The sequence below is a fragment of the Myodes glareolus genome, chromosome 1, assembly GCF_982192425.1.
Source record: "Myodes glareolus chromosome 1, mMyoGla1.1, whole genome shotgun sequence".
Lineage (NCBI taxonomy): Eukaryota > Metazoa > Chordata > Mammalia > Rodentia > Cricetidae > Myodes > Myodes glareolus.
In genome coordinates this window covers 54,400,772-54,427,363 of record NC_142026.1, presented here as the reverse complement: position 1 = coordinate 54,427,363, position 26,592 = coordinate 54,400,772, and the positions used below count along the sequence as shown (strand labels likewise).

General features: G+C 45.1%; 1 protein-coding gene across 6 annotated transcripts in view; it reads right to left on the bottom strand.

The window, feature by feature from the left end:
• Positions 1–3,855: 3,855 nt before the first annotated feature.
• Garre1 (granule associated Rac and RHOG effector 1) overlaps positions 3,856–26,592 on the bottom strand; it is an 80,665-nt gene continuing 57,928 nt past the window's right edge. For all 6 annotated transcript variants that reach the window (XM_048448757.3, XM_048448761.3, XM_048448759.3 and 3 more), the window contains 7 exons: positions 25,715–25,812; positions 17,663–17,788; positions 12,597–13,588; positions 9,164–9,329; positions 7,798–7,935; positions 6,826–6,904; positions 3,856–6,408 (listed from right to left, as the gene is read on the bottom strand). In XM_048448757.3, coding sequence (XP_048304714.3) covers positions 6,100–6,408; positions 6,826–6,904; positions 7,798–7,935; positions 9,164–9,329; positions 12,597–13,588; positions 17,663–17,788; positions 25,715–25,812 — 1,908 coding nt within the window. In that variant the 3' untranslated portion in view covers positions 3,856–6,099. The remainder of the gene's footprint in view (positions 6,409–6,825; positions 6,905–7,797; positions 7,936–9,163; positions 9,330–12,596; positions 13,589–17,662; positions 17,789–25,714; positions 25,813–26,592) is intronic.

Here is a 26,592-nt window from a genome sequence, read left to right as displayed (position 1 = left end):
TGATGAGAGCTGCTGAGTCTTTCCTTCTGCCCTTTCTCCTCCTGTTCCAAGGAATATTCAGAGATGAATGGACTCAGGACCAACTGACTACTCTGCTGAGCCATCTCCTCTGCTCTTCTGTTTAAAGGGAAACAGAGAACCACCTCTAGAGACAGGGCTTCCCTTGCTCTTGGAGTTGTCGTTTACAACCTTTTTTTTTTTTTTTAAAGAGATGTCTGGCCTGGTGGCAGTAGTGGTACATTTGCTTCTGATCCTAGCACTCAAGGGGCAGATGGCAGTCGGATCTCTGAGTTCAAGACCAGCCTGGTCCACAGAGGAGTTCTAGGACAGACAGGGTGTAACTCTGTCTTGAAAAACCAAAGAAAGATGGAACCTGAGCTTCCAAAACGCTGAAGTTGTAGGTGTGCACTGTCATAGGTGGTTACAACTAACTACACGCCTCTCCAAAGATTTTAGTGGTGTTTCACCTATTTCCCCATCACCACGCTTAAGCCTTTAAAGAAGATCTGATAGGAACTGCACGTGGTGGTGCAGCCTTTAATCCCAGCACTCTAAGAGGTAAGTAGTGCCTGGTCTACATTGCAAATTCCAGGACAGCCAGGGCTACATGAGGGCCTGTCCCCCAAAAAATTAAATATATTTTGTTCTGGGGATCTAAAGATACTTGCCATATATATAATTTTTTAGAAGGTAAACCCTGTTTTCTATTCCCACCATAACAGCCAGGGCATTTTATACCAAGCACTGCAAACCACAGAGTAAAGACCAGTCAGGAGCGACAGTGCCCTGGGCCAGAGAACATTCTTGGAATTATGCCTACACGACAGGACAAAACACAACCTGTAGAAAACCTGGCCGAGAAAGTGCTTGAGAGCCTGCTCACACCGTCTCAAGAGCCTTCAGCAAGATGCCCTAGTTCCATGCACCGGATCACAGGAGGACTTGACAGTAGAGACAGGTTTAGAAAGTCCAGGAGGGGTCGAAATTCTCGCCAACACAGCCCTGGTAAAACTCTTGAGTTTTGTGAATTTGGCACTTTCCAGCCTTTGAGGGAAGCAAAGAGCCGCGTCCTAAAGATGGGGAAGCTGAGGCAAGGGTATCTATCTGGCCAGATCATGCCTTGATTAGAGCCTGCCCGACAAGGGTGATTCTGGAATAGTAGGCTGTGAGTAGGGGGTAAGGGGCCTAGTGGAATGCGCCAGCGGAAGGCGGGAGGCGGGAGACGGAAAGCTAGGTAGGCGAGCAGTTCGGAAGATGCCGGGCAGCCAAAGATGCTGAGTCACTCGGCTTGGAGCTAGGGAGCGCGGCCCGACCCCAGGCTGGGTGGAGCTTCGGGCACGCGCACGCACGCATTTCGTCAGAAGAGCAAGGCCACGCGCAGGGAGGTCGCGCGCACACGCAGTACCTAGGGTAGCTGCGTGTAGGCTGGCACGTCCAGGGAGGGGGCGGGGTGAGCGCATTGGCGCATGTGCGGACGCAGAGTCGGACCTGCGTGATTTAGAAAACGCCTGTATTTGCACGTCTGGGATGGTTGAAATACACTGGTGCGCATGCCCTATGTGTGTGTGTGGGGGGGATGTGCACACGCGCTCTCCAGAAATAATGCGTGGGGCAGGAGGGCGTGGTGGGTTATGCCTGTGGTCTCGGCACTAGGGAGGCTGAGGCAGGCGTGTTCGATGCCAACGTGGGTTATATAGTGAGAATCTAGTCCAGCCTGGGCTACAGGGTGAGAACATAAACAGGGTACATAATTCTGACGCGATGCTCCCATATGACAATTCCTCTTCCAGTTCAGATAGAATTCTGGTGAACAAGTCTTCAACTCAGTAGAGAGCCTTATGTCAGGTTTGATTTTTAAATCTGTTAGAATTGGCAAATCCTGGCCCCAGCAACCCCTTTCTTTTGCCACAAGTTGCCTGACAAGGGCCTGGGAATTGTGGTCCTAAGGGGATTCAGTCTTAGCTCTCCTGAGGCTTTCCACTGTGAGAACAATCGGAAACACCAGAGTGCTGTAAGGGCAAGGAAAGGCAGAGAATTTAGAGTCTTAAGCAGCCTTTAGAGCAGTGGTTCTCAACCTTCCCAATGCTGCGAACCTCTCATACAGCTCCTCATGTTGTGATGATTCCCCCGTCATAAAATTTTTGTTGCTACTTCATAACTAATTTTGTTACTGTTATGAATTATAATGTAAATGTTTCCCCATGGTTTAGGTGACCCTTTTGAAAAGGTCGTAGGTTGGGGTCGCGACCCACAGTTTGAGAACCAGTACTTTAGAGCAACAGGGCAAACAGCTGGAGGGAGCAGGGTAAGGAAGTGTGGGCAGGTGGGGAGGGGCGGGTGCCTGGGAAAGCCTCATGCTCTACAGGGAAGAGGACATAATGGCAGTGACTTAAAGGGATACGGTGTGCCTGAGGATTATTAAAAGGGTCTTAAAAAGACCTGATGATTTTCTTTTTTAAAAAATATGTATGTATGTATTTATTTATTTATTATGTATACAATATTCTGTGTGTATGCCTTAAGGCCAGAAGAGGGCACCAGACCTCATTACAGATGGTTGTGAGGCACCATGTGGTTGCTGAGAATTGAACTCAGACCTTTGGAAGAGGAGGCGGTACTCTTAACCTCTGAGCCATCTCTCCAGCCCCCTGATGATTTTCTTAATGAAGTTTCTAAAATGGTTGTTGGTACTCTCAACAAGGATGGGAAAAATAGGGTTGTCTCCCCTGTAGGGTAAGGACAAGAACAAGTCTTCGCATGCAATTTGGCCTTCTAACAAGGGCCTGATCCCATGGGAAATGATTCCTTCCTGTCACCTAGGCCCACATTCCCAACAGGTAACCAACACAAGAACACACACACACATTCCCCCTGGAGCTGTGATTGAATTTTAAGTCCGGTTGTAAGAGCAAATCCAGGACTCACGTCAGACAAGCTTATTCCCTGAACTCTCGGGTCATGCTGCCCACACACATGGCCTCTTGACAATCATGAAGCTGAACCACTAGGTTATTTTTCCTTTGCTCCAGACCAGGTGGGTGGCAAGGGTGCTCCTACATACCATAGAGCAGGCTAAACCTATGGCTGGTAAGATGCAGGAATTCCCACGGAGAGAAAGGAAGGGCCCGGCGCCTATGAACCTCAACTGCTGGTGTGTTCCTCCATTTCTCAGACTGGCTGAGGCTTCCCAAGCCCTCCAGGAGTTTCCGCCCCAACCCATCCAGGACACGGTAGGGCTACCATGCTCCTTTCGTTACCACCGATGTAAACGGAAGTAGCTAATAGTACTGGGTGCCTAAGTCAACCAGGAACACAGTAAGCCGTCTGTCTTCCTGCAGGCTGTTTACTTATTGGCACTGGAGACTCAACTCAGGGCCTTGGGCTTACTAAGCTTGTGTTCTACCCAATCACCTGTATGTTGTTTTTGTTTGAGACAGGCAGGGTCTTACGTAACCCAGGCTGGCCTTGTACTGATCCTCTTTTATCTATCCCCAAAAAGCTGTGATTACAGATGAGTTTATTCATAAACAGAAAAACCCACCATTCCTGGGTTTGCTCTTTAGACAGACTGTTGGGGGAGGAGACCAACTCCAGAAAGAGCCCACATCCTTCTAGAGTCAGTCTACACCTGCCCACAGAGGCTTTAGCTACACCTTAGAGAGGCCAATGAGCTTAGGGGATGTAGCTGGATGATCTGCTCCCTGCCAGTCCGATCCCATCCTGAGTGGTCTTCCCCTTGACAGGTCTGAGGCTCAGAGGACAAGCTGCCCTGGAAACCAGCTCCTGCTCATCTCTGCCAGGTGAGCTATTGCTTCTGACATGTCTGCTGCAGTTAACTTAAAATAAGATACAGAGTATTATTAAATGTATATTTTAATAAAGCCAATAGTTATTTTACTTATAGGAGCTTTAAAAGTAAGATACAAAATGTAGAGTTCCAGTTTGGAAGGTCACAACTATTCACATGATGTCCTGCTGATGCCGAGCAAGGTAGCCATGCTTTGGCCGTGCTAAGGACACACTCACACGCACATACATGCGCTTTGGCGAGACACCTCTGCCAAGCGCAGCACCTGGGATTACCAGTGTTTAGGGCAAGGCAGTGCTGGCAACAGCACCTACATGGAGACTACACAAACCGCGTCACACGGTCTCACAGCCATGGAGACAAAATGTCTTCCTTAATAGAGAAAAACAGACCAGAGGTGACAGTTAGTGTCACCTGTGCTGGGGCACAAGGAGCGACCTTGGCCCAGGGTGAGGTCTTCGGGGAGGCACTATGAAAATGAGAGTACTGCAGTGGAATAGAACTCGAAACACAGGGCACTGTGGACACATTACTTACTGAAGGAAAGAGAAAGTTTTTACAAGTAAAACAGCCACAAGGAACTCTGAACAGATTAGTGTGCACACTGTGACAGCTAACACAGACAGCAGCCACACAGGGCTGGTGTAGAGCACGTGCCTGGAAAATTCTATGTACAAAATAGTTCTCTGTAAACATGGTGAGGTGACTATTCCGAACCCACGGTGAAGGATCGTCAGTACAGGCAGAAACGGCACCCCCACACAGCACAAATGACAACAGCCGAGGTCTCCAGCAGTTCAGAGACACAGTACTAAGAACACAGGTGGCTGGGCTCAGACACCCAACAGGTCCTCTATAATATTCTTGTGTATGAATGTGTGTGTGCATGTGTGTGGTGTGTATACATAGATTCTTTTTGGTATTTTTAAATATAAATTTATCTGTAGAAAAATGAGAACATAAATGTGCTATTACAATCTTTGTTGGAAAAGCTTACATGGAGTTAGAAAGAATAAACCATTTATTAGTAGTTAACATATATTAAAATGGTTTAATGATTTAAGAAAATATAAAAAAATTAATACTGTCAAACTTTCATACCAGAAAATATCATGGATTTTTTTCAATTAGACATTTTCAAAGATGAAATATGAAAAATTTAAATAAGTTTTATATAAAGAACTTTCTGCAACCTCAATTAATATATAGTGGGAAATGTCTACTCTATATAGATATATTTATTATTATTTCTCAATTTAAGCACCATTCAATTCTTCTGGATCCATTCTGGCTGGAAAATATCCCCACATCTGTTTAATGGCACATGTTAACTAAAAGTGAGGTGTTTTTTGTTGTCATTGACTAAACAAAGACTTTGAATTCCTGTCTACATCATAATTCTTTTGTCTTCTGAGCCAGCTCGCAAATGTCACTGTGGTTCTGAGTGTGGGGGGTCTTGGTGCAACCCCTCCCCACAGCTGCTTCTTTCAAGGAGCATGGTGCTGCCCTAGTCACAGTGGAAGGATTGAGGGCAGCAGGTGCAGCTTTGCTTTGCACTCAGCATGGGCCAACAAACCCTCACTGTGCTGCCAGGAATATGCCTCTGACAGCAGCTCCCCAATCCTGCTCTTGTAAATCCCATGAGCCTGCACCCCTGGGTGCTTCTGAGCAGAGGAGCTACCCACCCACAGGAAGTCAGGTGGCTGCTTCTCATCACAAGTGTCTTGTCTTGTATAAGCTTAAATGAAGACAGTGCTGAGCTAACCTCCAGCCAGGGTACCTGGGGTCTTAAGACAGCCAATGCTTTAGGCAGGAGACATTTTTAACTGAAAACCTACATGAGAAATAGCTATAAAAATCAGTGATGGGTGTGGGTCTCACTCAGTGTGTTAAAGAGAAGGAGAGTTTCAAAGAATGGTCAGTTTTGTTCTCAGCCTGCAGGCCTCATGCCTTTCCCATATGCAGGACTGATAACCTTCGGACTGTGTTTTCCAAGTGTGGCCTCTGGCCACCTGCACCAGTATTACCTGAGGTGCTTATTAAACATGCAGATTGCCAGCATCCCCCTGAGTATCAGAAATCGCCATCTTCAGCTGTCTCCCAGGGGTCTGCTACCTTCAAAGTTTGAGAAATCAGGCTTTAAAGACTTGGAGCTGCCAATCACCTCTGACCCAAAGAACATTTCCGTCCCTGGGACAGGGGTGCACTGGTCCTTTTGGGGGCTAGTATCAGCTACTCAGTCCTGGGGACACTTGCCCCAACAGCTTTGATGGGCAGCAGGCAAGCTGTGGTCAGTACTGGGGCAAATAGGCTGGCCTGCGCTCAGCTTTCCCAGGGAAGGCCTTGAAGCCCTTGGGTGCCGCCTTATGTGCTGGTGGAGGTGGGGGCTGAGGTGGTGTCTGCACATAGGTGAAGGACGTGGTATTGCAGTCACTGGTTGCAGCCCACACAGGGGACTGCAGCATGTGCATGGTGTCATTCCACTGGCTGCCGGGACTGGAGACTGCATAAAGTGGTGCAGCAGGGCTGGGCAGCGTGCTGGGCAGTGGGGAAGGGTGCTGCCACGGTGCTTTGGGTGGCCACGTTTTGGTTTTGTTATCCTGGGAAACAGAAGAGAGTTCTTAGTGTCATTTCTGGTGAGTTGTCATTGTGACCTGCCCACCCAACCCCCAGCCTCCCACAGCCTGGCACAAGGGAAGCACTTATGGTAACATTAGCACTCAGTGCCTGCACAATTCACATAATCGTGGCCCAACGGTAGAACTGAACTCGTGTGTCTGCACACAGATACTTACAGGCCTCCCACCACTCGTGCATCCATAGTCTGCCCTTATATTTAACTGATCTGAACAGGGAGTGTGCCAAGTGGCTCTCACATTAGACAAATGGCAGAGCTTCCTCTACAGAAGACTGTATCAGCTGAGGTAAGCATATCTCATTGTTTAGACAAAAATCATGAGAAAATAATTCACCACAAAGATGACCCCTTATGACTTTGAGGCCCAAGGTCACAATACCTGGTTCACATCCTCTACTGCGGTAAGTAGAGGTGGTGAGGGCAGTGTGCTGGTCTCCTGCTCTCCACTGCTGTGTTTCCTGAAAGAATCAAGAGCAAAAAGCAATGACCATGTGGCTTCACTGTACGGGACACAGGCAGATTAAGTTCTTGGCTCTGGTCTCTAGGTCCCCAGTCTAGGTGTGGAGGGCTTGGGTTCACCAAGGTCAGTGTGTCAGGGGAGCTAGCATGTCTATAAAGCCCTTTAAGGACATTGAGCCAGCAGGGAAATGGCACTGGCTATTTTCACAGCTCTCTGAGTTAACTACCTTTCACGTCTCATTAATTATTAATTAATTATTAATGATTATTAAAATATTGTTGCTGAAAATGTTTAACATGCACTGGGTATGTTGGAGACTGAAAAATACTTTATGATGAATATAATCAATATATATTGTATACATGTATGAAACTGTCAAAGAATAGAATATTGTAAAAAAATAAAAAGCATGCTAGTTTTACACTACAGCAGCTCTGAGCCGGAGCTCCTCTTAGACAGGTACAGACCCCACAGGGGCAATTTTCTTCTCTCACAGACTACTGCCAGTGCCCCACCAGTCCCTTACAGATCTTGCAACTCCAGGCCAACCTCTTCCTCATGGAAGGTACATTTTTAAATCTATTTTATATATACAGTATTCTGCCTGCATTTGTGTTTGTACACCAGAAGAAGGCATCAGATCTCATTACAGATGGTTGTGAACCACCATATGGTTGCTGGGAATTGAACTCAGGACCTCTGGAAGAGCAGCCGATGCTCTTAACCTCTGAGCCATCCATCTGTCCGGCCCAGGAAGCTAGATCTTTAAGGTGCCTGCAAAGGCCTTTGTCCCCCACCTGCCACAAAGCAAGCTGGCAGGAGCAACACTTCTGGCTTTCCCAGAGGCACAGCTATCCCATTCTCCAGTTCTTGGTTTAGCAACCTCCTTACCGTCTCTGTTTGACAGCAGCAACAAGGTCAGGCCCTGAAAACATAGAGAACAGGCTGTCCCCATTGGCGGAAGAGGTCTCATCACTGGAGCTGGCGGAGTCTCCCTGAGCACCTGACCAGCCACTGTGCAGGCTGTCCCTGAGAGCAGAGAGAAATGGTCATGGACCTCCCACGGCCTTACCACAGCTCCTAGACCCAAATCAGACTTTGCTGTCACTCCCTGTCAAAACTTGACATTTTTACTTTCTCTTCAAAGGTAACAGTGTCATTGTTGGAGACTGTGGACCTCCAGTCCCTGAATTTCTTGTAAACAACTTGTTTTCCTGTGTTTACAGCTGCTCTGAGCACAAGTGGGGACGCTCTCTCACCATCCAGACTTCTCAGCCGGAAGTAATATGAGATGCACATCCTAACTCTCCCTTACATGCCTGCATAAGTGTATGTGTACCACCTGTGTGCGGGTACCCTCAGAGGCTAGAAATGGGGTCAACTCCCCTGAACTACAGTTATAAATGGTTGTGTGCCACCATATGGATTCTAGGAACCATTTGGGTCCTCTGCAAAAGCCATAAGCGCTTTCAAGTCACTGAGCCATCTCGCCAGCCTGTGTTAGTTTTTCTCCCCTCTGAAATAAGGTTTCTCTAGGTAACTCAGGTTGGCCTCCAACTTGCTACAGCTCATGCTACCTTGAACTCATGACAGTTGTTCTGTGTTCACATCCCAAATGCTGAGATTGTAGGTGTGGACCACCATGTCCCACCCTTAATATTCTTCAATGCACTAGAACTGGAGCACACACCTTGATTTCTGCTGTGCTGGGGACTGAGCTCAGGCAAGGCCTTGCACATGCTAGGTAAACACTCTACCACAGAGCTACACACCCCAGGCCTACTCTGACTTCTGTGGGCTATAATAACAGCATCCAATAACTTCTTGGGTTTCACACCCAGGCTGCTTTCCCCAGAAAGATCACATGAAACACTGTTCAATAAGATCCCTGTTTTAAGAGGAGAAGGCTCGTCTGTTTTCTCTTGGTTTATTCATAAGTTAAGTGCTTATAATTTTTTTCTTTTAGTCCCCCCATATTTACAATTTTTAAGATAAAATATTTTAATTTAAAAAAAACACAAAATATTTTAAAAATCTCATATATGTGCACTGCATTTACAAGAGGCTATGTTGAAGTACCATTCATAGCAAAGGTGTATTTATGTGGACACACCATACCCCTTGGCCAATCCATAGCCATATCACACTTTCACTGCCCAGTAAGCATGAATTAAAGTCATTGAGCCTCCCCTTGAGCAGAGGCTGTACGGGGCATCCAGATCCCAAATTTGACTTCCTTACTGTATGCAGAACTTACCCTTCTGTGAAGAACTCTGGCAAAGGCCAGGTCCGATGGGCATCATCCATGGGTGGCCAGTTGCCCCGGGGGTTGCCTGGCCGGCGGCCATGTTGGACTTGACGCTTCTGCTGCATTGCCTGGCTCACTCCTGCCACATAGCGTGCAAACTCTGGGTCTGAGCCCACTGTGTTGAGACAAAAGAAAAATCGGAATTTAAGGCCAAATTGACCTCATCCTTTCTTCCCCTGAGGATAAGCTGGTCGCATACACGGTAGAATGGAGAGAGCCTGGCAGGTAGCCATCCACTGGTTGGTTGCAGGCTCTGGCTGCTCCCTGAAGTGAGATGGAGCTTAGCGCACACAGCTCTGAAGCTGGGGTTGGCATGTGTGGGGCTGTTAGCAGGTGTTATGCCTACTATGAGTGTGAAGAGAGGACAGAGGACGAAGCTTCTTGAGAAAGTCTTGCTGTGTGCTCACAAATGGACTCTATAGCACAGACTGGCCTGGAATGCTCAGTGAAACCCTGACTCAGTCTCCCAAAACTAACTGGTTTTTGGTTTTTCCGGACAGGGTTTCTCTGTGTAACAGTTTTGGCTGTCCTGGAACTCGCTCTGTAGACCAGACTGGCCTCAAACTCACAGAGATCCACCTGTCTCTGCCTCCTTGGGATTAAAGGCATGCACCACTCAATCTGGTTCCAAAGCTAAGTTTTTAACACAAATAAGAACTACTTAAAATTTTTTAAGGAGCTGGAAAGATGGCTGAGCAGTTAAGAATACTTATTGCTCTTGCAGAAGGCCTGGATTCAATACCAAGCACCCACATGATGGCTCACTACCATCTATAATTTTCAGGCACTCATATGGTGCACATTCATATACATGAAAATCTAGGATGGGCATGGTGACTCACACCATTAATCCCAGCAATCAGAAGGCAGATATAGGAGGATCTCAGTGAGTTCAATGCCAGCCTGGTCTACAAAGTGAGTTCCAAACCAACCAAAGCTATAGAGTGAGACCCTTCTCAAAACAAAACAAACAAAAAAAATGAATCTAAAAATTATTTTTCAAAAATTTGTGTGTATACGGGGCTGGGAGAAATGGCTCATGGTTAAGAACATTTGTTGCTTTGGAGAGGACCTGGATTTGCTTCCAAGCACCAACATGATGGCTCACAGCCATCCATAACTCTAGTTCCAGGGAATCTTAAGCCCTCTTCCAACTTTATCAGACACAAGGCATGTACATGGTGCACACACATATATGTACAGGCAAACCATTAAAACACATAAAATCAGAAAAAATATTTTAATGTGTGGATGAGTGCATGCCTCTGTGGTGGGTGTCTGGAAGCTAGCCAATGGCGTTGGATCCTCAGGAGCTCAAGTTACAGATGTACAGAACTGCCAGACATGAATTTTGGCAGCTAAACTCAGGTCTTCTGGAAGAGTAGCAGATGCTCACGAGCCATCTCCATGGACTAACTTAAATTTTCCTATGTCTTGCCTCTATGAACTGCAGTATTTAACAACTTAGAGAATCACATGATGATTTTTGAGCAACTACATCATGGAATTTAGCAAAGCCAGAGAGTGCTTACATATCACTGCCACTCAAGCTGAACTTTGAGCCAATTACTTTCTTAAGCACGGGGAATCACACTTGCTTGTTCAGTGTAAAGACAGTAATTATGACAAAGACCAAATTTCAGAATACACTGGCAAGCCAGTCAGTGGTAGTGCATGCCTTTAATGCCAGCACTCGGGAGGGAGAGGCAGGCGGATCTCTGTGAGTCTTAGGCCAGCCTGGTCTACAAAGTAAGTTCCAAGATAGTCAGAGCTAAACAGTGAAACCGTCTTGAAAAAAACCAAACAAATAAAGATGTGGCTAAACATACTCTGCACAGGGCTGAACAAGGCTGTGCAGGGTAGCAAACAAGCCAAACCCAAACCGGAACAGAAGCATTTGAAGACATGCCAACAAGAAAGTAACAGGTGAGGAAGGAATATGGTTCAGTTGAAGAAGGTTTGCCTAACATGCATGAGGACCTGGGCTGCCTCTACAGAACAGACAGAAAAACCCCAAAGACAGGAATAGTAAGTGAAATGTGAACCCACCCTGCATACTGGGAACCTCTAGGCTGGCAGGGACTAGGGCATAATCCTGTTAAGATGCCTGTTCAGGAGAAGGAAGGACCAGTGGGGGAGGGGGCAAACAAGGTAGCTATGAGCAAAATACAAAATGACATAATGAGCCAAGTGGATGAGCCACACACCTTTAATACCAGCACTTAGGAGGCAGAAGCAAGCGGTTCTCTGAGTTTAAGGCTAGCCTGGTCTACCAATTGAGTTCTGGAACAGCCAGGGCCACACAAAAAGAAAGTAAATTTAAAAAGTGAAAAGAAAAAAAATCCTACTATTGATATTTTATATTGAAATGTTTGTTTTAAGAAATGCTAGTATCTTCCACCAAATTTGTTTCTTTTTTCGTTTTCTTTTTGAGATAGGTTCTCACTAATAGTTCAGGTTGGCCTTAATTCAGAGATCTGCCTCTGCCTCCCCAGTGATGGGATTAAAGATTTGCACTATCACATTTATTTTCTCTTTTAAAAAATTTTTGTGTGCTTGCTTCACCTGCATGTATATCAGCGCACCACATGCACACAGCACCCACACAAACTAGAAGAAAGTGAACCTGAGTCCTCTGCAAGAGCAGCTGGTACTCTTAACCACTAAGGCATCTTTCCAGGCCCAAGATCCCAAACTGAAAACCTACCATGGCTACAGAGTAAGTCTGAGAACAAGCTGGCAAATTAGTGAGACTCTGTTTCAAAAGAAAAATGGGCTGGGTATATGGCTCAGTGGTGGAGTGCCTGCTCACCATGTGAGAGGCCCTGGGTTCTATCCCCAGTACCAGAAAGAGTAAAACATAAAATAATAATAAAATTACAAAATCGGGCGGGGCTCACCAGACAGTGGGGGTGCACACCCCCATGCACACCTCTAACCCCAGCACTCAGGAGGCAGAGGTAGGCAGATCTCTGAGTTCGACAGTCTGGTCTACAGAGCGAGTGCCAGGACAGCCATGGACACAGAGAAACCCTGTTTCGAGAGAGAGAGAGAGAGAGAGAGAAAGAGAGAGAGAGAGAGAGAGAGAGAGAGGGAGGAAAGGAAGAAAAAAGATCAAGGCTCTCAAGATGAATAAAGGTTCTCCCTTACTTTCTCAGCCACTTCCCCAATCTGCTTTCCATTCTTGCTACATCTCCCCTGCACTTGCGTCCAGACAGTGAGAAGGTCCTAAAGACAGCTGAAGGGCAGGTGCAGGGGCTGGTGCTTACAAGTACACACAAGTACTGTCTTTCATAAGGCTGTCGGGTTAGGTCTCTAGGAATTCATCAACAACTGTGTTATATTTTTTTAATGTGGTGAGCAGTGGGAAGGCCTCACCTACCTGCAGGATCAAAAGGCAAAATCTCTCCCAACATTCCAAAAACTCCATCACTTTGGTCACGGTTTGGCCAGGTGTTATTCCTAGGTCCCTGTGGCTTTTGTCCCAAAACTTCTGACATAACATTGTCCATATAGCTGCTCACTAGGCCCAAGCTGTACAAGTCAGAGCTGAGATCAGATATGCCAGGCCACTGACCAAGAGGAGACAGACCCGCTGCCATGGGAGGTGCTGGCTGCTGAGATGAGCCATGGACCCATTTCCCAGGTGCCCGAGACTGAGGTGGAGTCTGCTGTGATCCAATGGGTTGGAGCAGGTGTTGGTAGTACTGGACCTGGGGCTGCTGTTGCTTTGGAGACTGCTGCTGAGGTGCCAGAGGTGTGTGTGCTCCCGCCTGGGGTGGCCGTAATGGAGGGGCCATTGGCAGTGATGGCTGCTGTGGTTGAAGGGCTCCCGTCTTCTGTTCAGTCACCATGGCAGTGGCAGTAGAATTACGCCTTGTCACTAGTGGGGACCCCTGATGTGACTGGCCCATGTTAAAGCCTGAGAGAAAATCTATCACTTCCTGCATTTCCTGATCAGTGGGTAAGTTCATGCCCTTCTCGTCCTTGCCATCGTCCCCATGCAGGAAGTTCTCATGTCTCTCCAGGAGAAAACCATTGACCATTGGACTACTGGAATTCTGAGCCGAATGGGAAGGGTCTGTAGTCCTAGGGAAGTTACCAATGTTCAAAATGCTCTGTAACCGTGTATCGATATTGCCTGGCATCTTGGCCTTCTCCTCTGAACACACAGCTGTGAAGATGTTTTTGGAATAGTGTGTGCTGCTGGAGGTGGTGCATGACACTTTCTTGGTGAACCGAGATGTCAGTTTGGAGAAGGTCTTCTGCAGACCTGAGGACTTGCTTCCGTTTCCAGATGGCAGGTCAGCCTGGCTCCCAAAATCACAGATGTCCCTTTGCAACTGGATCTGTATACAGGGTAAAGCTTGTTCCCTATATGAACAAGAGAAAAAGAAAAGAGGACATCTCAAGTTGAAGAACAAAAGCCTCTTTTGTGTTGATTACTAACTACTATGATGATGGGTACTACTGATTACTAGCTACTATGATGGGTACTACTGATCACTAACTCCTATGATGATAGGTACTACTGATTACTAACTCCTATGATGATGGGTACTACTGATTACTAACTCCTATGATGATAGGTACTACTGATTACTAGCTACTATGATGATGGGTACTACTGATTACTAGCTACTATGATGATAGGTACTACTGATCACTAACTACTATGATGATGGGTACTACTGATTACTAGCTACTATGATGATAGGTACTACTGATCACTAACTACTATGATGATGGGTACTACTGATCACTAACTACTATGATGATGGGTACTACTGATCACTAACTACTATGATGATGGGTACTACTGATCACTAACTACTATGATGATAGGTACTACTGATCACTAGCTACTATGATGATGGGTACTACTGATTACTAGCTACTATGATGATGGGTACTACTGATTACTAGCTACTATGATGATAGGTACTACTGATCACTAACTACTATGATGATGGGTACTACTGATCACTAGCTACTATGATGATGGGTACTACTGATTACTAACTACTATGATGATGGGTACTACTGATCACTAACTACTATGATGATGGGTACTACTGATCACTAGCTACTATGATGATGGGTACTACTGATTACTAACTACTGTGATGATGGGTACTACTGATCACTAGCTACTATGATGATGGGTACTACTGATCACTACCTACTATGATGATGGGTACTACTGATTACTACCTACTATGATGATAGGTACTACTGATTACTAACTACTATGATGATGGGTACTACTGGGTACTACTGATTACTAGCTACTATGATGATGGGTACTACTGATTACTAACTACTATGGTGATGGGTACTACTGATTACTAGCTACTATGATGATGGGTACTACTGATTACTAGCTACTACGATGATGGGTACTACTGATTACTAGCTACTACGATGATGGGTACTACTGATTACTAGCTACTATGTGATGGGTACTACTGATCACTAACTACTATGATGATGGGTACTACTGATTACTAACTACTATGATGATGGGTACTACTGATTACTAACTAGCATGATGATGTTTGAAGCCCCAGCACCACAGAGTGAGCAAGTAAGCTACAAGGAAAGACAGGAAGACAGGAAAGAAACAGTGGAGAAGAGCCAAGAATGTGCTTGACTTTGAGAAAAAGACCTTTCTTGTGGTGTTCTGGAATTCTCTCTCTCTCTCTCTCTCTCTCTCTCTCTCTCTCTCTCTCTCTCTCTCTATCTATCTATGAGGCATGGCTTCTCTGTGAAACAGTCCTTGTAGCGCCTGCACTATGGGATGGTAAGTGAGCCGGGAACTAAGCTGGAGACTTAACACACAGACAGAGACACGGGGACATGGGTCATCCTTGATACAAGAGTGCCAGGTTTACTGTGCTCAGGGGAAGCTTATATAGGGATCCTTAACTGATAGCCATGCCCCAGCTCTTGGGATCTTTCAGCTGTAGGCCTCATCAGAATCCACTCCCTGGCCATCAAGGTCTCATGCTCAAAGCAGCTGCAAGCAGAGGTGTTTTGCTCAGTTCACTCCAGCAGGCAAAGGGTCTGAGACAGGCAAAGAAAGTCAAGGGGCCAGGGGTCTGCAGCTCCCAACAAGTTCTGGCTGTCCTAGAACTCACAGAGATCCACCTACTATGAGCATTTTCTTGATCTTTGATTAATGAGGGAGACCCCAGCCCACTATGAGCTGTGTCACCATGGGCAAGTGGTCCTGGGATGTATAAGAAAGCAGCTCTGCAAGCCATATAAATCAAGACAGTAAGCAACATTCCTCCTCGGTCTCTGCTTCATCTCCTGCCTCCAGCCTCCTGCCTTGGCTTCCTTAGATGATGGACTGTATAATCTGTATAAAATAAACCCTTTCCTTCCCTAGTTGATTTTGGTCATGCATGGTCTTTATCACAGCAACAGAAGGTAAACTAGGGCAGGTGGGTGTACTGGGTTCATCTGCTTTATACATAAATAAATGAATACCCAGTGCCTAACACAAGGCTGTGAAATGAAGCTGGAATGAAACCTACATATAGCACACAAGAGCAGGCCCTGGCTAGTGTGGAGGTCCAACTGGCAGATTCAGCAGAAAAGCAATGGAAAAATGCAAACAGTACGAGGCTGGGGCGGGGTGGCGGTGGGGGCTAGGGTCACTATGTATTGATGCTGTTACTTCCAAGGAATTTTTTTTTTTTTTATGGTTTCTCTGTGTAGCTTTGGAGCCTGTCCTGGAACTAACTCACTCTGTAGACCAGGCTGGTCTCAAACTCACAGAGAATCACCTGTCTCTGTCTCCCAAGTGCTGGGATTAAAGGCATGTGCACCAACGCCGGCACTTTGAAGAATTTCTGAGTACTCTTTCTTTCCTTCTTGGTTTTTCGAGACAGAGTCTTTCTGTGTTGCCCTAGCTGTCCTGGAACTCACTATGTAGAACACGCCTGGCCTGAGTACTTCTTCTACTCAGGAGAATACTATAAATATGGCATGAGGCAGGGGACAAGGCAGGTGATGACTGCTATGACCCTTGACAAGACATCTCACTGAACTCGTCATGTGTTAAGAGGAGAAAGCCAGGTATGGTTGCTTGTCACCCCTAGGAGATGCTTTCAAAAGCTCCAGGCTATTGGACACAGAATAAGTTTGAGGTCAGCCTGAGATGCAGATGGAGTCTGTCAGGAGAAGAAAGGACTAAATGAGGACACTGAAAGGACCAGAGCTGGCACAGGGCACAGCAAGATCAAGTTCTCAGCACAAAGATTTCTTTATCCCAGAGAGACAAAGACAGGGGAGAGGGGAGGAAAAGGGCAAAGAAGGGAAGAAGGATATTTGTCCCAGAGGGACAAAGGAGGACTGCCTCTGGATAGAGGAGACAGACCCATAGGCAAATGGGAGTTTATAAAAGGAAAAGGAAACAGTGTTGGGATGAGTTTGTTTGTTCTGATCGGGCATGTTAATTAGGGTAACCAAAAGGGGGCCTTTTTTGGAGGTGGGGGGGGTTCAAGACAGGATTTCTCTGAGTAGTCCTGGCTGTCCTGGAACTCAGTCTTGGAGATTTGCCTGTCTCTGCCTCCTGAGTGCTGGGATAAAAGGCATGCACCACTGCTGCCTGACCAAAGGGGGGCTTTCTATTGCTGGACTTCAATACTTCGGTAGCTGGACCCTAGTGATCTGCCTTAGGAATGAGTCTGGCATAAGAAAGTGTCCAAACATGGGACTAGACCTTGGTGGCTAGCTTTAGGGATATAATCTAAAGTTCACAAGGGAGAGGGAAGGAGGAAGGGCAAGGCCCGCCAGTGCCATGTTTGCCGTGCTCGGGCCTGCTAGAGCGCCTTTAGGCATGGCTGAAGTGCTAATGAGAACAACTCTGAGTAGATCTTCTAACTTTCAGCTGCTTCCAAGTACAAATAAGCTTCATTAAAGATACATTTTCTAAGCTTTTCTCTGCTTTTGTATAAGAGAATGGAAACTGGAACAAAAGTTCTCTCCATGACCTTCCTTTCTGATTAAAACACTGAAGGCCAAGTGTTAACAAATTAAAAACATGGGTAACAGAGAAAGAAGAAATCTTTGCTCTATTCTGGCATCTTTTCTCATGTTTGACCCATCTTGAAATAAAGGCACCAGGAAGTTCTCTTTCTTGGTTTTTGAAACAAGGTTTCCTTGTGTAGCAGTTCTGACAGTCCTGGAACCCACTCTGTTGACTAGGGTGGCTTCTAACTCAGAGAGATGGGCCTGCCTCTGCCTCCTGAGTGCTTAGACGTGAGACACCATCGCCGAGCTCAGCTTTCTTGCTTGCTTTACTTACTCACATATATATTCTGTGGCATGAGCACACATGGATCTGCTTAGTTGTGTATGGCTATAGTGCTCCTGGCTGTGGCTCTAAAAAGCAAACCACTTGTACAGCTAGTTCAAGTGAGTGAAGAGGACACCAACCTCCCGGCCCTCCAGCGGCTTAGGTCCAACACAGCTGTGTACAGCACATCCACCAGACCCAGGGTCTTCTCAGGATCCAGACTTCTCTGCAGCAGGGACATTGTTGCAGGGTCTTCCTTCAGGCACCTAGGTACAAACCAGGTCACATTAGTCTTGGCCATACGTCTCTGTAAAGGTGTTCAGAGAAAGCACTATGGAAAAGACTATAACTTACATACTTTTAGCATAAAAAACGAAAAAACCAAAACAAAAAAAATAAAAACAGAGAGTGCCAGGTATGGTAGTGCATGCCTTTTAGTCCCAGCAGGCAGATGTCTGTATACATAGAGACTTCAACAGAGAGAAACTTGTTCCTCCTAGCCCCCAAGAAAACACCCAACCTAGGGAGAAGGGAAACAGTAAGTCTGACACTAGAATTCCTGTGTAAAAGGAGAGAAACTGGCACCGTGGGCCTCTCAGTGGCAGCATGCTCCAGCAGAGAGCATGATCAGACAAGACGTGACACACATAGGGCACATGGCTGTAGAAGAGCATATTTAAAGAAAGCTAGACTTTCCAATGTAAGAGGAAAACACTGTCAAATGTTTTCCAAGGCATCTAGTACACATCTAACTAAAGAAAATCTGAGCTGAATCTTCTTTACTCTCAGAATGTGAACATTAGCCTAAAACTAGGCATCATTTAACAAATTCCTTATAAAACCTATTTCCTATTTCATGTATTTTTTTGAATAACAGTGAAAGTAGATGCATGCAGCCGAGACCATCTGCACACATTGGGGCTCTGAACTCTGATAGTTTCCAGAATGACAAGGATGGTAGAAGTATCATTTGTTCTAGTTTGGTTCCTGGCACAGCGCTTTATTTTTGGTTATCAAGACTGGGACTGTGTATCCCTGGCATCCTGGAACTCACTCTGTAGACCAGGCTGGCCTCAAACTCAGGGATCCACCTGCCTCTGTGTCCCAAGTGCTGGGATTAAAGGTGTGCGCCACCACTGCCCAGTGACATAGAGCTTTTAAATCACTTGGAACTTCCTAGGTGATGTGGGTGTTTTGGTAGTGCTGGGGATGGAACAGAGAGGAGCACAGATGCTGCACACATATCTGTAACTCAGCTGGAATATCAGCTCCAAATTGCGGTTCATTCTACTGAGTTTCTCCGCTGATGGACTCCTGGGTAGTATCAGGATGGGGGCTGATCACTAGAAAGACCAGAGCACCATGGGAAGCTCGGGAAGACCTTCAGCACCACTTTCCCAACCTATGAAGGCAGAGGGAGGTGCTCCAGAGAAAGTTATAATCAACTACACTTCCTTGATAAAATCACTAAAACTGGAGAACTTCCACTCAAGGTGCTAGTAAGGGGTGTGCTCGGAGAGGACAGGGGCTTCACGCCCTTCCCATTCAGCTGTCCCTATACCCTTCCTTTTGGCTGTTCATCTATCTCTACTGAGGGATCCTTTATAATTAGCCCATGCTTATATACTTCTGAGTTCTAGGAGCCATTACAACAAATTATCAAACGTGAAAGAGAGATTCTGGGAATTCCCAATTACAGCCGATTGGTTAGAAAGGACAGGTAACTCCTGGGCTTGGATATGAAGCGGGAAGTAGATTTGTAGGACTGAGTCATTAGCCTACTGAGCTTTGTGTTAATGGTAAAGTGTCTGCAGAAAATCAGAGAACTGCTTGGTGTGGGAAGCCCAGTGTTTGCTAAGTGTTCTGTGAATGAGGGAGTCCATAGGCCTCCATAGGCCTCCATGGATTTCCCTGTCTAGACTGTCTAGCAAGAAGAGGCTAATGTGATTGTTAGGTTTCTATGTGTGTTTAAGTATTTTATGTGTATGTGTTGCCTACATTTCTATGTACTGTGTGCATGCCTGATGTCCACATCAGAGGTCAGAGAGGATATTAGAACCCCTGGAACTAGAGTTACAGATGATTGTGAACCACCATGTGGGTGCTGGGAACCAAATCCTCAGCAAGAGTAGCCAGTGCCTTTAACTGCTGAGCTATCATTCCAACCTCCTCCTACCCCAATCTCCATTTTACACTTTTGAAATAGGAGGCTGTCTTTGAATTTATAATCTTTCTACCTCAGTCTTCTGAGTACTAGGATAAGAAGTGTGGGCTATAACACCTGACTTAAGACAGTTTTTGACCAAATTTAGACACAACCCTCAAGTCAAGGGTTTTTATCCATCTTCAAATTACTCTCCCTCTTATTATGGCCCTCAAGGGCCTATCACCTTGTCCTAAGGTCTTCCCTGTGCTGACTAGATTCGTCACATCTGATGGCCTTTGCCTGGACAGCTCTCAGAACAGTCAACCACCTCTTGGGACTACTGTGTCCACCACAGTCTCTCCACAACAAGCCTCTTCTTTTTAAAAAAAAAGTTTATTTATTATTGATACAGTGTTCTTCCCGCATGTGTGCCTGCAGGCCAGAAGAGGGCACCAGATCTCATTACAGATGGTTGTGAGCCACCATGTGGTTGCTGGGAATAGAACTCAGGACTTTGGAAGAGCAGATAGTGCTCTTAACCGCTGAGCCATCCAGCCCTCCAGCCCACAAGCCTCTTCTTGATTGGAGAGCTAACTGTCCAAGAAACAGGCTTTCTGCCAGTTCTTGGGCATTTTACAGCCATTGGAAGGGCAGCAGTACTCCCAACATGACTTGGCTAGGGAAGAAACTTAAGTATGGGGATGAGAACCAGTCAGCAAAGAAGTCTGACACTGGGTTCCTAGGAGTGCTGTTTAACAGGTCAAGATTTGGACACACAGTTTCCTTGGCTGCAACAACTGCTCCAGGTCCCTCAGCCCAGGGACTACTTCTCAATGAGCCCTGGCTTGCCACCGTGGTTTTACCAGCAAAGAGATTATTTGTTGCTGACAAAAAAGGAATGCTATAGTTCCTAGTTATTTATTTTTCTGAGAAATTAACAAATCAAGTTTTAGTTTATGCATTAGCCTTGAAAGCTGACCAATTAAACACCTTTAAGACTGTCCAAGAGTCTAGATGACAAATCTTTTGAGACTCATTTAAACCTTCTACTGATATTTCAAATAGAAACCCAAGTTTCCCCAAGGCCCTGGAGTTCTGGCTGCTGCACTTCCCTACTGCCATCTCTAACCATGTCAGTTTGCTCCCCAGACTTTTATGATGGCTGTTCCTTCTGTCTGGCTTCCCCCAAATGCTCTCAGCATGGCCTCTCATCTCCAATTAAACATCACAGCCTCAAAGGAATGTTTTCTGACTGACCTCACTCTCTAAAATAGGCTCCTTCCTTCTCTGTGATATACATCATCCCCTTGTCCTTCTCAAGTCACCGCTTATATGCGCTTTTTGTTTCCTTCCCCCTTACGAAGATATTAAACTGTATTCAAGGAAGGCCCGTCTGTCTTACTCACAATCAACTTCAAGAGAAATGTCTGGTACATAGCAAGTAGTCAGTTAAGTATATATTGAAAGGAAAACAGTTTAAATATACAAAAAGTAGCTGTTTAAAATGGAAGTATGTCTTTCCCTTCCTTCACTCTCTAGACAGGGTTTCCTTCTGCATTCCAGGGTACCTGGAACTTGCTGTGGAGACTAGTCAGTCTGTCATCAAATTCATGGTAAGTCTCCTGCCTTCTTCTTGGTACTCAGATTACAAGTATGAACTACCATGCCTGGCTACAAGTGGCTATTTTGTTGGAAGAAAAAAAAATTACCTAGCAAGTACATACTAAAAAGCATAGAATATATTATATGTTTACCACTGTGCCCCCCCTTAATAAGAATCCTTTCTTTCTGTTTGATGTGTATGGATTTTTGCCTAAATGAATGTACACGCCCACATGCATGGCACTCACAATGGTAGAAGAGGGTGTAGGATTGCCTGGAATCAGCTGCCTTGCAGCTGATTATGGACAGCTGCAAGTAGCTATGACGGTATGTACTGGGTGGTTTTCTGCGTCATCTTGACACGAGTTAGAGTCATCAGAGGAAGCAGCCTCAACTAAGGAAATGCCTTGATGAGATATTGCTGTAAGGTACTTTCTCATTTAGTGACTGATGGGGGAGGGCCCAGTCCATGATAGGCGGTGCCACCCTTGGGCTGGTGGTCCTGGGTTCTACAAGAAGGTGGGCTGAGCAAGCCACGGGAAGCAAGCCAGTAAACAGCTCTCCTCCATAGCCTCTGCATAAGCTCCTGCCTCCGGGATCTTGCCCTGTTTGAGTTCTTATCTTAACTTCCTTCAGTGATGAACAGCAATGATCTTCCTGCCTCTGATTCCTAAGTACTGGGATTAACTTTTAAAACTCAACTTTCGTACAGGATAATGTATTTCTTTTATTATTATTTATTATTATTATTTGAGGTAAGATCTCATTATATAGTCCTGGCTGGCCTGAACTTGCTATGTAGACCAGGCTGACCTCAAACTCACAGGGTCTTCCTGTCCCTGCCTCCTGAGTGCTGGGATTAAAGGCGTGGGCAATATGCCTGGCTTTATTATCTTTAATTATTAATATGTGAGCCTATGCTGGTGACTGTCAGTGTCTAAGTAAGTCAGTGGCATTAAATCCTTTGAACTAGAATTATAAATGGTTGTAAGCTACTCAAGGTGGGTACTGGGAATTGAACTCAAGTCCTCTGCAGTAAGTATGCCTAATAGCTGAGCCATTTTGCCAGCCATGTTTCTTTCTTTCTTTCTTTCTTTCTTTCTTTCTTTCTTTTATTTTAAAGAAAGTTTTCTATTTTTTACGAGTATGTGTGTGTTCATGTGTGTCATGGCACTCAGGTGGAGATAACAACTTTGGGTGCTTTTGCATGGATTCAGGCCTTCACCCTTGCTCAATAAGTGCTCCACTCACTGATCTAAGGTGGTCCCTATTTCACGACAACACTCCATACACCCTGACACTGTGCGCTGCTTATTGTATCTGCCTCCTGAACTCCCACCCTCGTCATCCTAACAGTCATTCTCCTCCTGTTACATCATGTATTGACAAGCGTGGAGAACGTAATAAAATATCTGTGTGTGAAAGAGAAAGACATAGCGAAGGATGTGCTGTTTATGTAGCTCATAATGGCTTAAATGTGGCGATCCTTCTGTCAGCCTCCTCCGTGAGAGGAAGATAGGCATGTATCATTATGGCTGGTTTAATAAATTCTTGACTAGTTTTCTGACAATTATTTTCACAAGAATGAAGTAACCTGGTCTCGCTTCAGCCTTTCCAATGAATGTAGACTTGTATAGGTCCAATATCTGTAACCTGAAAATGCTCAAAATCCAAAACTTTTTGATGCTAGCAATGACAATACCAGTGGAAAATTAAACAGCTGATCTCAAGTGCAAAGTCATAGTGAAAATTCAAGAGAACTGCAAAACTGCAAATACTGTATAAACCAGTGCTGGCCAAAGGGCCTCGCTGTCCGAGACACAAAAGAGCTCTGTGCTTAGATTTCACTTTCATTTTCACAGCACCTCAGCATATCATGAGCAAACACCTTAAAACCAAACAACAGGTGGAGTCTGAAATGCTTTTGGTCTCCAGCATTTCATAGGAGATACTTGATCTTTGCTTCCAAGAGAAAAAACCAAAACCCCAAACCAAAAAAAAAAAAAACCTTATAATTTTTCACCATTACCAACAATAGACAGCAGAGGGCACCTTTGCAGGGATTACAGCCTACAAGGCCATTTCAGGAGGAACAGTGAATTACAAAGATGACCCACACCGGCGGGCAGTGTTTTGATAGAAAACTAACTAGTTTAGTAACAGCTGTTTGCATTCACCTAATTATATGAAAGCTATGTCTGTTTTTCTCAAAATAAGAGTCCTTACAGGCAGTCCTAGTTCAGGAGGTGGAGACAAGAGGATCAGGGTTCAAAGTCATTCTCAGATACAGGCCATCCTGTGTTACATAAGAACCTGTCTCAAAAAACAAAACAAAAAACTTTTAAAATGAAATTGAATTGGAAATTTTAATTAGGAATTCAGGAATTGCAAAATCTTACAGAAAAGTGAGGTTTTTTTTGTTGTTTCTTTCCGAATTTTCAAAACAGGGTTTCTCTGTGTAACAGCCTTAGCTGTTTACTAACTCCTGTAGACCAGGCTGGCCTCGAACTCGCAAAGATTCACCTATTTCTGCCTCCTGACTGCTTGTATGCGCCACCACTGCCTGGCCAAAAAGTGAGCATTTTAAGTTATTGTTTCATAAAAATGATATATAAATACAGGGCTGGATGATGGCTCAGTGGTTAAGAGCATTTGCTGTTCTTGTAGAGGACCCAGGTTCAGTTCATGGCACCCACATAGTGGCTCTAATTCCAGTCCTAGGGGAAGCAACACTCTCTTCTGACCTCTGAAGGCACAAGGTATGCATGTGGTGAATATACAGGCATACAGGTACTTATACATACATGAAAAATAAAAGTAATTTTTTTTTAAAAAAAAGATCTCTATTATCAATATACCTACATACCTACCCTTGATTTCCACTGATTTCAGGACACTATACTACCTTTAAATTTCTGAACTAGAATTACAGAAAGTTGAGCTGTCTGAGTGCTAGAAGGTAAACCCAGATCCTCTGGAAAATCAGAAAGTGCTTTTAACCACTGAGCCACCTCTGCAGTCCCCCAAATTAATTTTCTCTGTATTTATGTGGAGGTCAGGGGACAACTTGCAGGAGCAGTCCATTCTCTCCTTCCGACTGGGTAGGTTCTGGGGCTTGGACTCAGGTCATTAGGTTTGGTGGCATAGTGCCATCTCTCTAACCCTCTAATCAATCTTTCTTTCCTCTATTTAGTTATTCATTTGTTTATTTATATGAGATAGTGTCTCACATATTCTAGGCTGGTCTGAACTTGTTTTGTGGTGAAGGACAACCTTGTAGCAGAGGGCAGCCTTGAACTTCTGAGCCTCCTGGTTCCACCTTCAGAGTCCTGGGATAACAGGTGTGCAGTACCAAGCTCAGTTTTATGGGATGCTGGGCACCAAACTCAGGGTCATGCAATCTGGGCCAGTACTCTATTAATGAGCTATTTCCCAGCACAACAAGGGCCATCCTTGTACACATTTCAAGGACAAATTCCTAGAGATGCAACTGTGGAACAGCCCAGGTCACACCCTTCAGCTTCAGATACTCCATAAACTTTTCTCCAAAAAAGTCGGTATGATTTCCTCTCCATCTGACAACCTCTTGGCCTGTTGCTGTAGTCTAGCGCAAACCACTACTTCCTCAATACTTCTTACTGTTATTCTCAGTCAATCTACTATTCTGGGGCACAAGCATCTTATGATCTTTCTCACTTCTGTGATGAACGGGTGAGGCTGGGCAGTTTCTTTGTCTTCTTGTGCATCATGCCATCTTTCCTGCCTTATGGGGTCATATCACTGGCCTATTTCCTTACTTGTTTATAGAAGCATATTTTCCTCAAAAAAAGAAAAAAAGACTATGAATGACCCTTTATCTTTTGAAGTGCTAGAAATATAACTAACTAAAAAGGGCCTTGTTTGTCTCCAGATTTACAGTGACACTTGGCATAGGCTGCTATCAACTCAAGGTCATCAGGGTTGTGACTGGAATAGATAGGATGAGGAAGGGATTCTACAGTCTCTACTCAGCTTTGGACAAATAATGGGTAACTTAGGAACAAAAGACACAAACCCTGTGACTTAAGTAACAGGTAACACTGCTCGTTATGGTCTGTTACTTATATTCTAGTTGCCTTGTGGTCAAAGGGGCTCTTTCTCAGAGATCTTAGATTAACCATCATAGATCAGTAACAGTGATGAACAGACACCAATACACCACTGCCTTAGAGGTGCACACGCAGCAAGTACTACTGTTGTAGGTTACACAGCAGTTCAGTCTTCTGTTAAAGAGAGTCAAGCTGGGTCAGGTGGTGGTGGTAGTGGTGGTGCACACCTTTAATCCCAGTGCTCAGCTAGGTCTACAAAGGGAGTTCCAGGATAGCCAGGGTGTTACACAGAGAAACCTCGCCTTGAGAAACCAACACAAACAAACAAACCAATAAAATAAAAATAATCAAATTACCATGTGGATGGGACTTGAACCACAATTCTGGAGCCTTCTAGACTGATCTGGGGTGCATAGGCTTCTTTATTTTCAATCTGTGCTGTGTCGACAACCACCTAGGAAATTTTAAAACAAAGGTAACCACCAGGTTCAGAGAGTTTTCCATGATTGGCTGAAGTATCCATAGCACATCTGTACTGAGACAGTGAGGCCCCTGAGACAACAGCCAGTAATGATGACTGAATACATAGAAACCGAATTCTAACTTAACTGTGGGATCCGCTCAACTTTGCAGGCATGTACCACACTGTAGCTGTTAGAATTACAAATTTCTCCAAATGAGTGTAGCTGTATATGCCTATCACCCCAACACTTGTGAGGCTATGACGGATGTGTTATGAGTTGGAGGTGAGCCTGTACAGCATGAGACCTTGTCTCATAAAGAAGAAATAACGAGGCTGGAGAGCAGGCTCAGACATTGAGAGTACTCCCTGCTCTTCCAGAACTTTTGAGTCCCAGCACCCACATCAGGCTGGTCACTGTCACCTGCATCTCCAGCTCCAGCATATTCAAGGGCCTCTTTTGGCTTCCACACTCACACTCACCCCACCACTTAATTTAAAAATAAAATCCTAAAATAAATGTTTAAATGGAAGAGATACATGAAGGAAAGGATTGGAGAAAGGAAAAGAAGAAAGTGAAATAGAAGGGAAAAAAGGAAGGGAGAGAGAGAGAGACTATCCATACTTTATTTTAGTAATTTTAAATTTTTATATGATTGAAAGGAAAAAAATAATTAGAAGTGGAGCCAGGCTGGGCCTACTGATACAGGTTTATAATCTAAGACACTTGCAAGGCTAAAGCAGAAAGGCTACAAATTCAAGGGCTGAGGATAC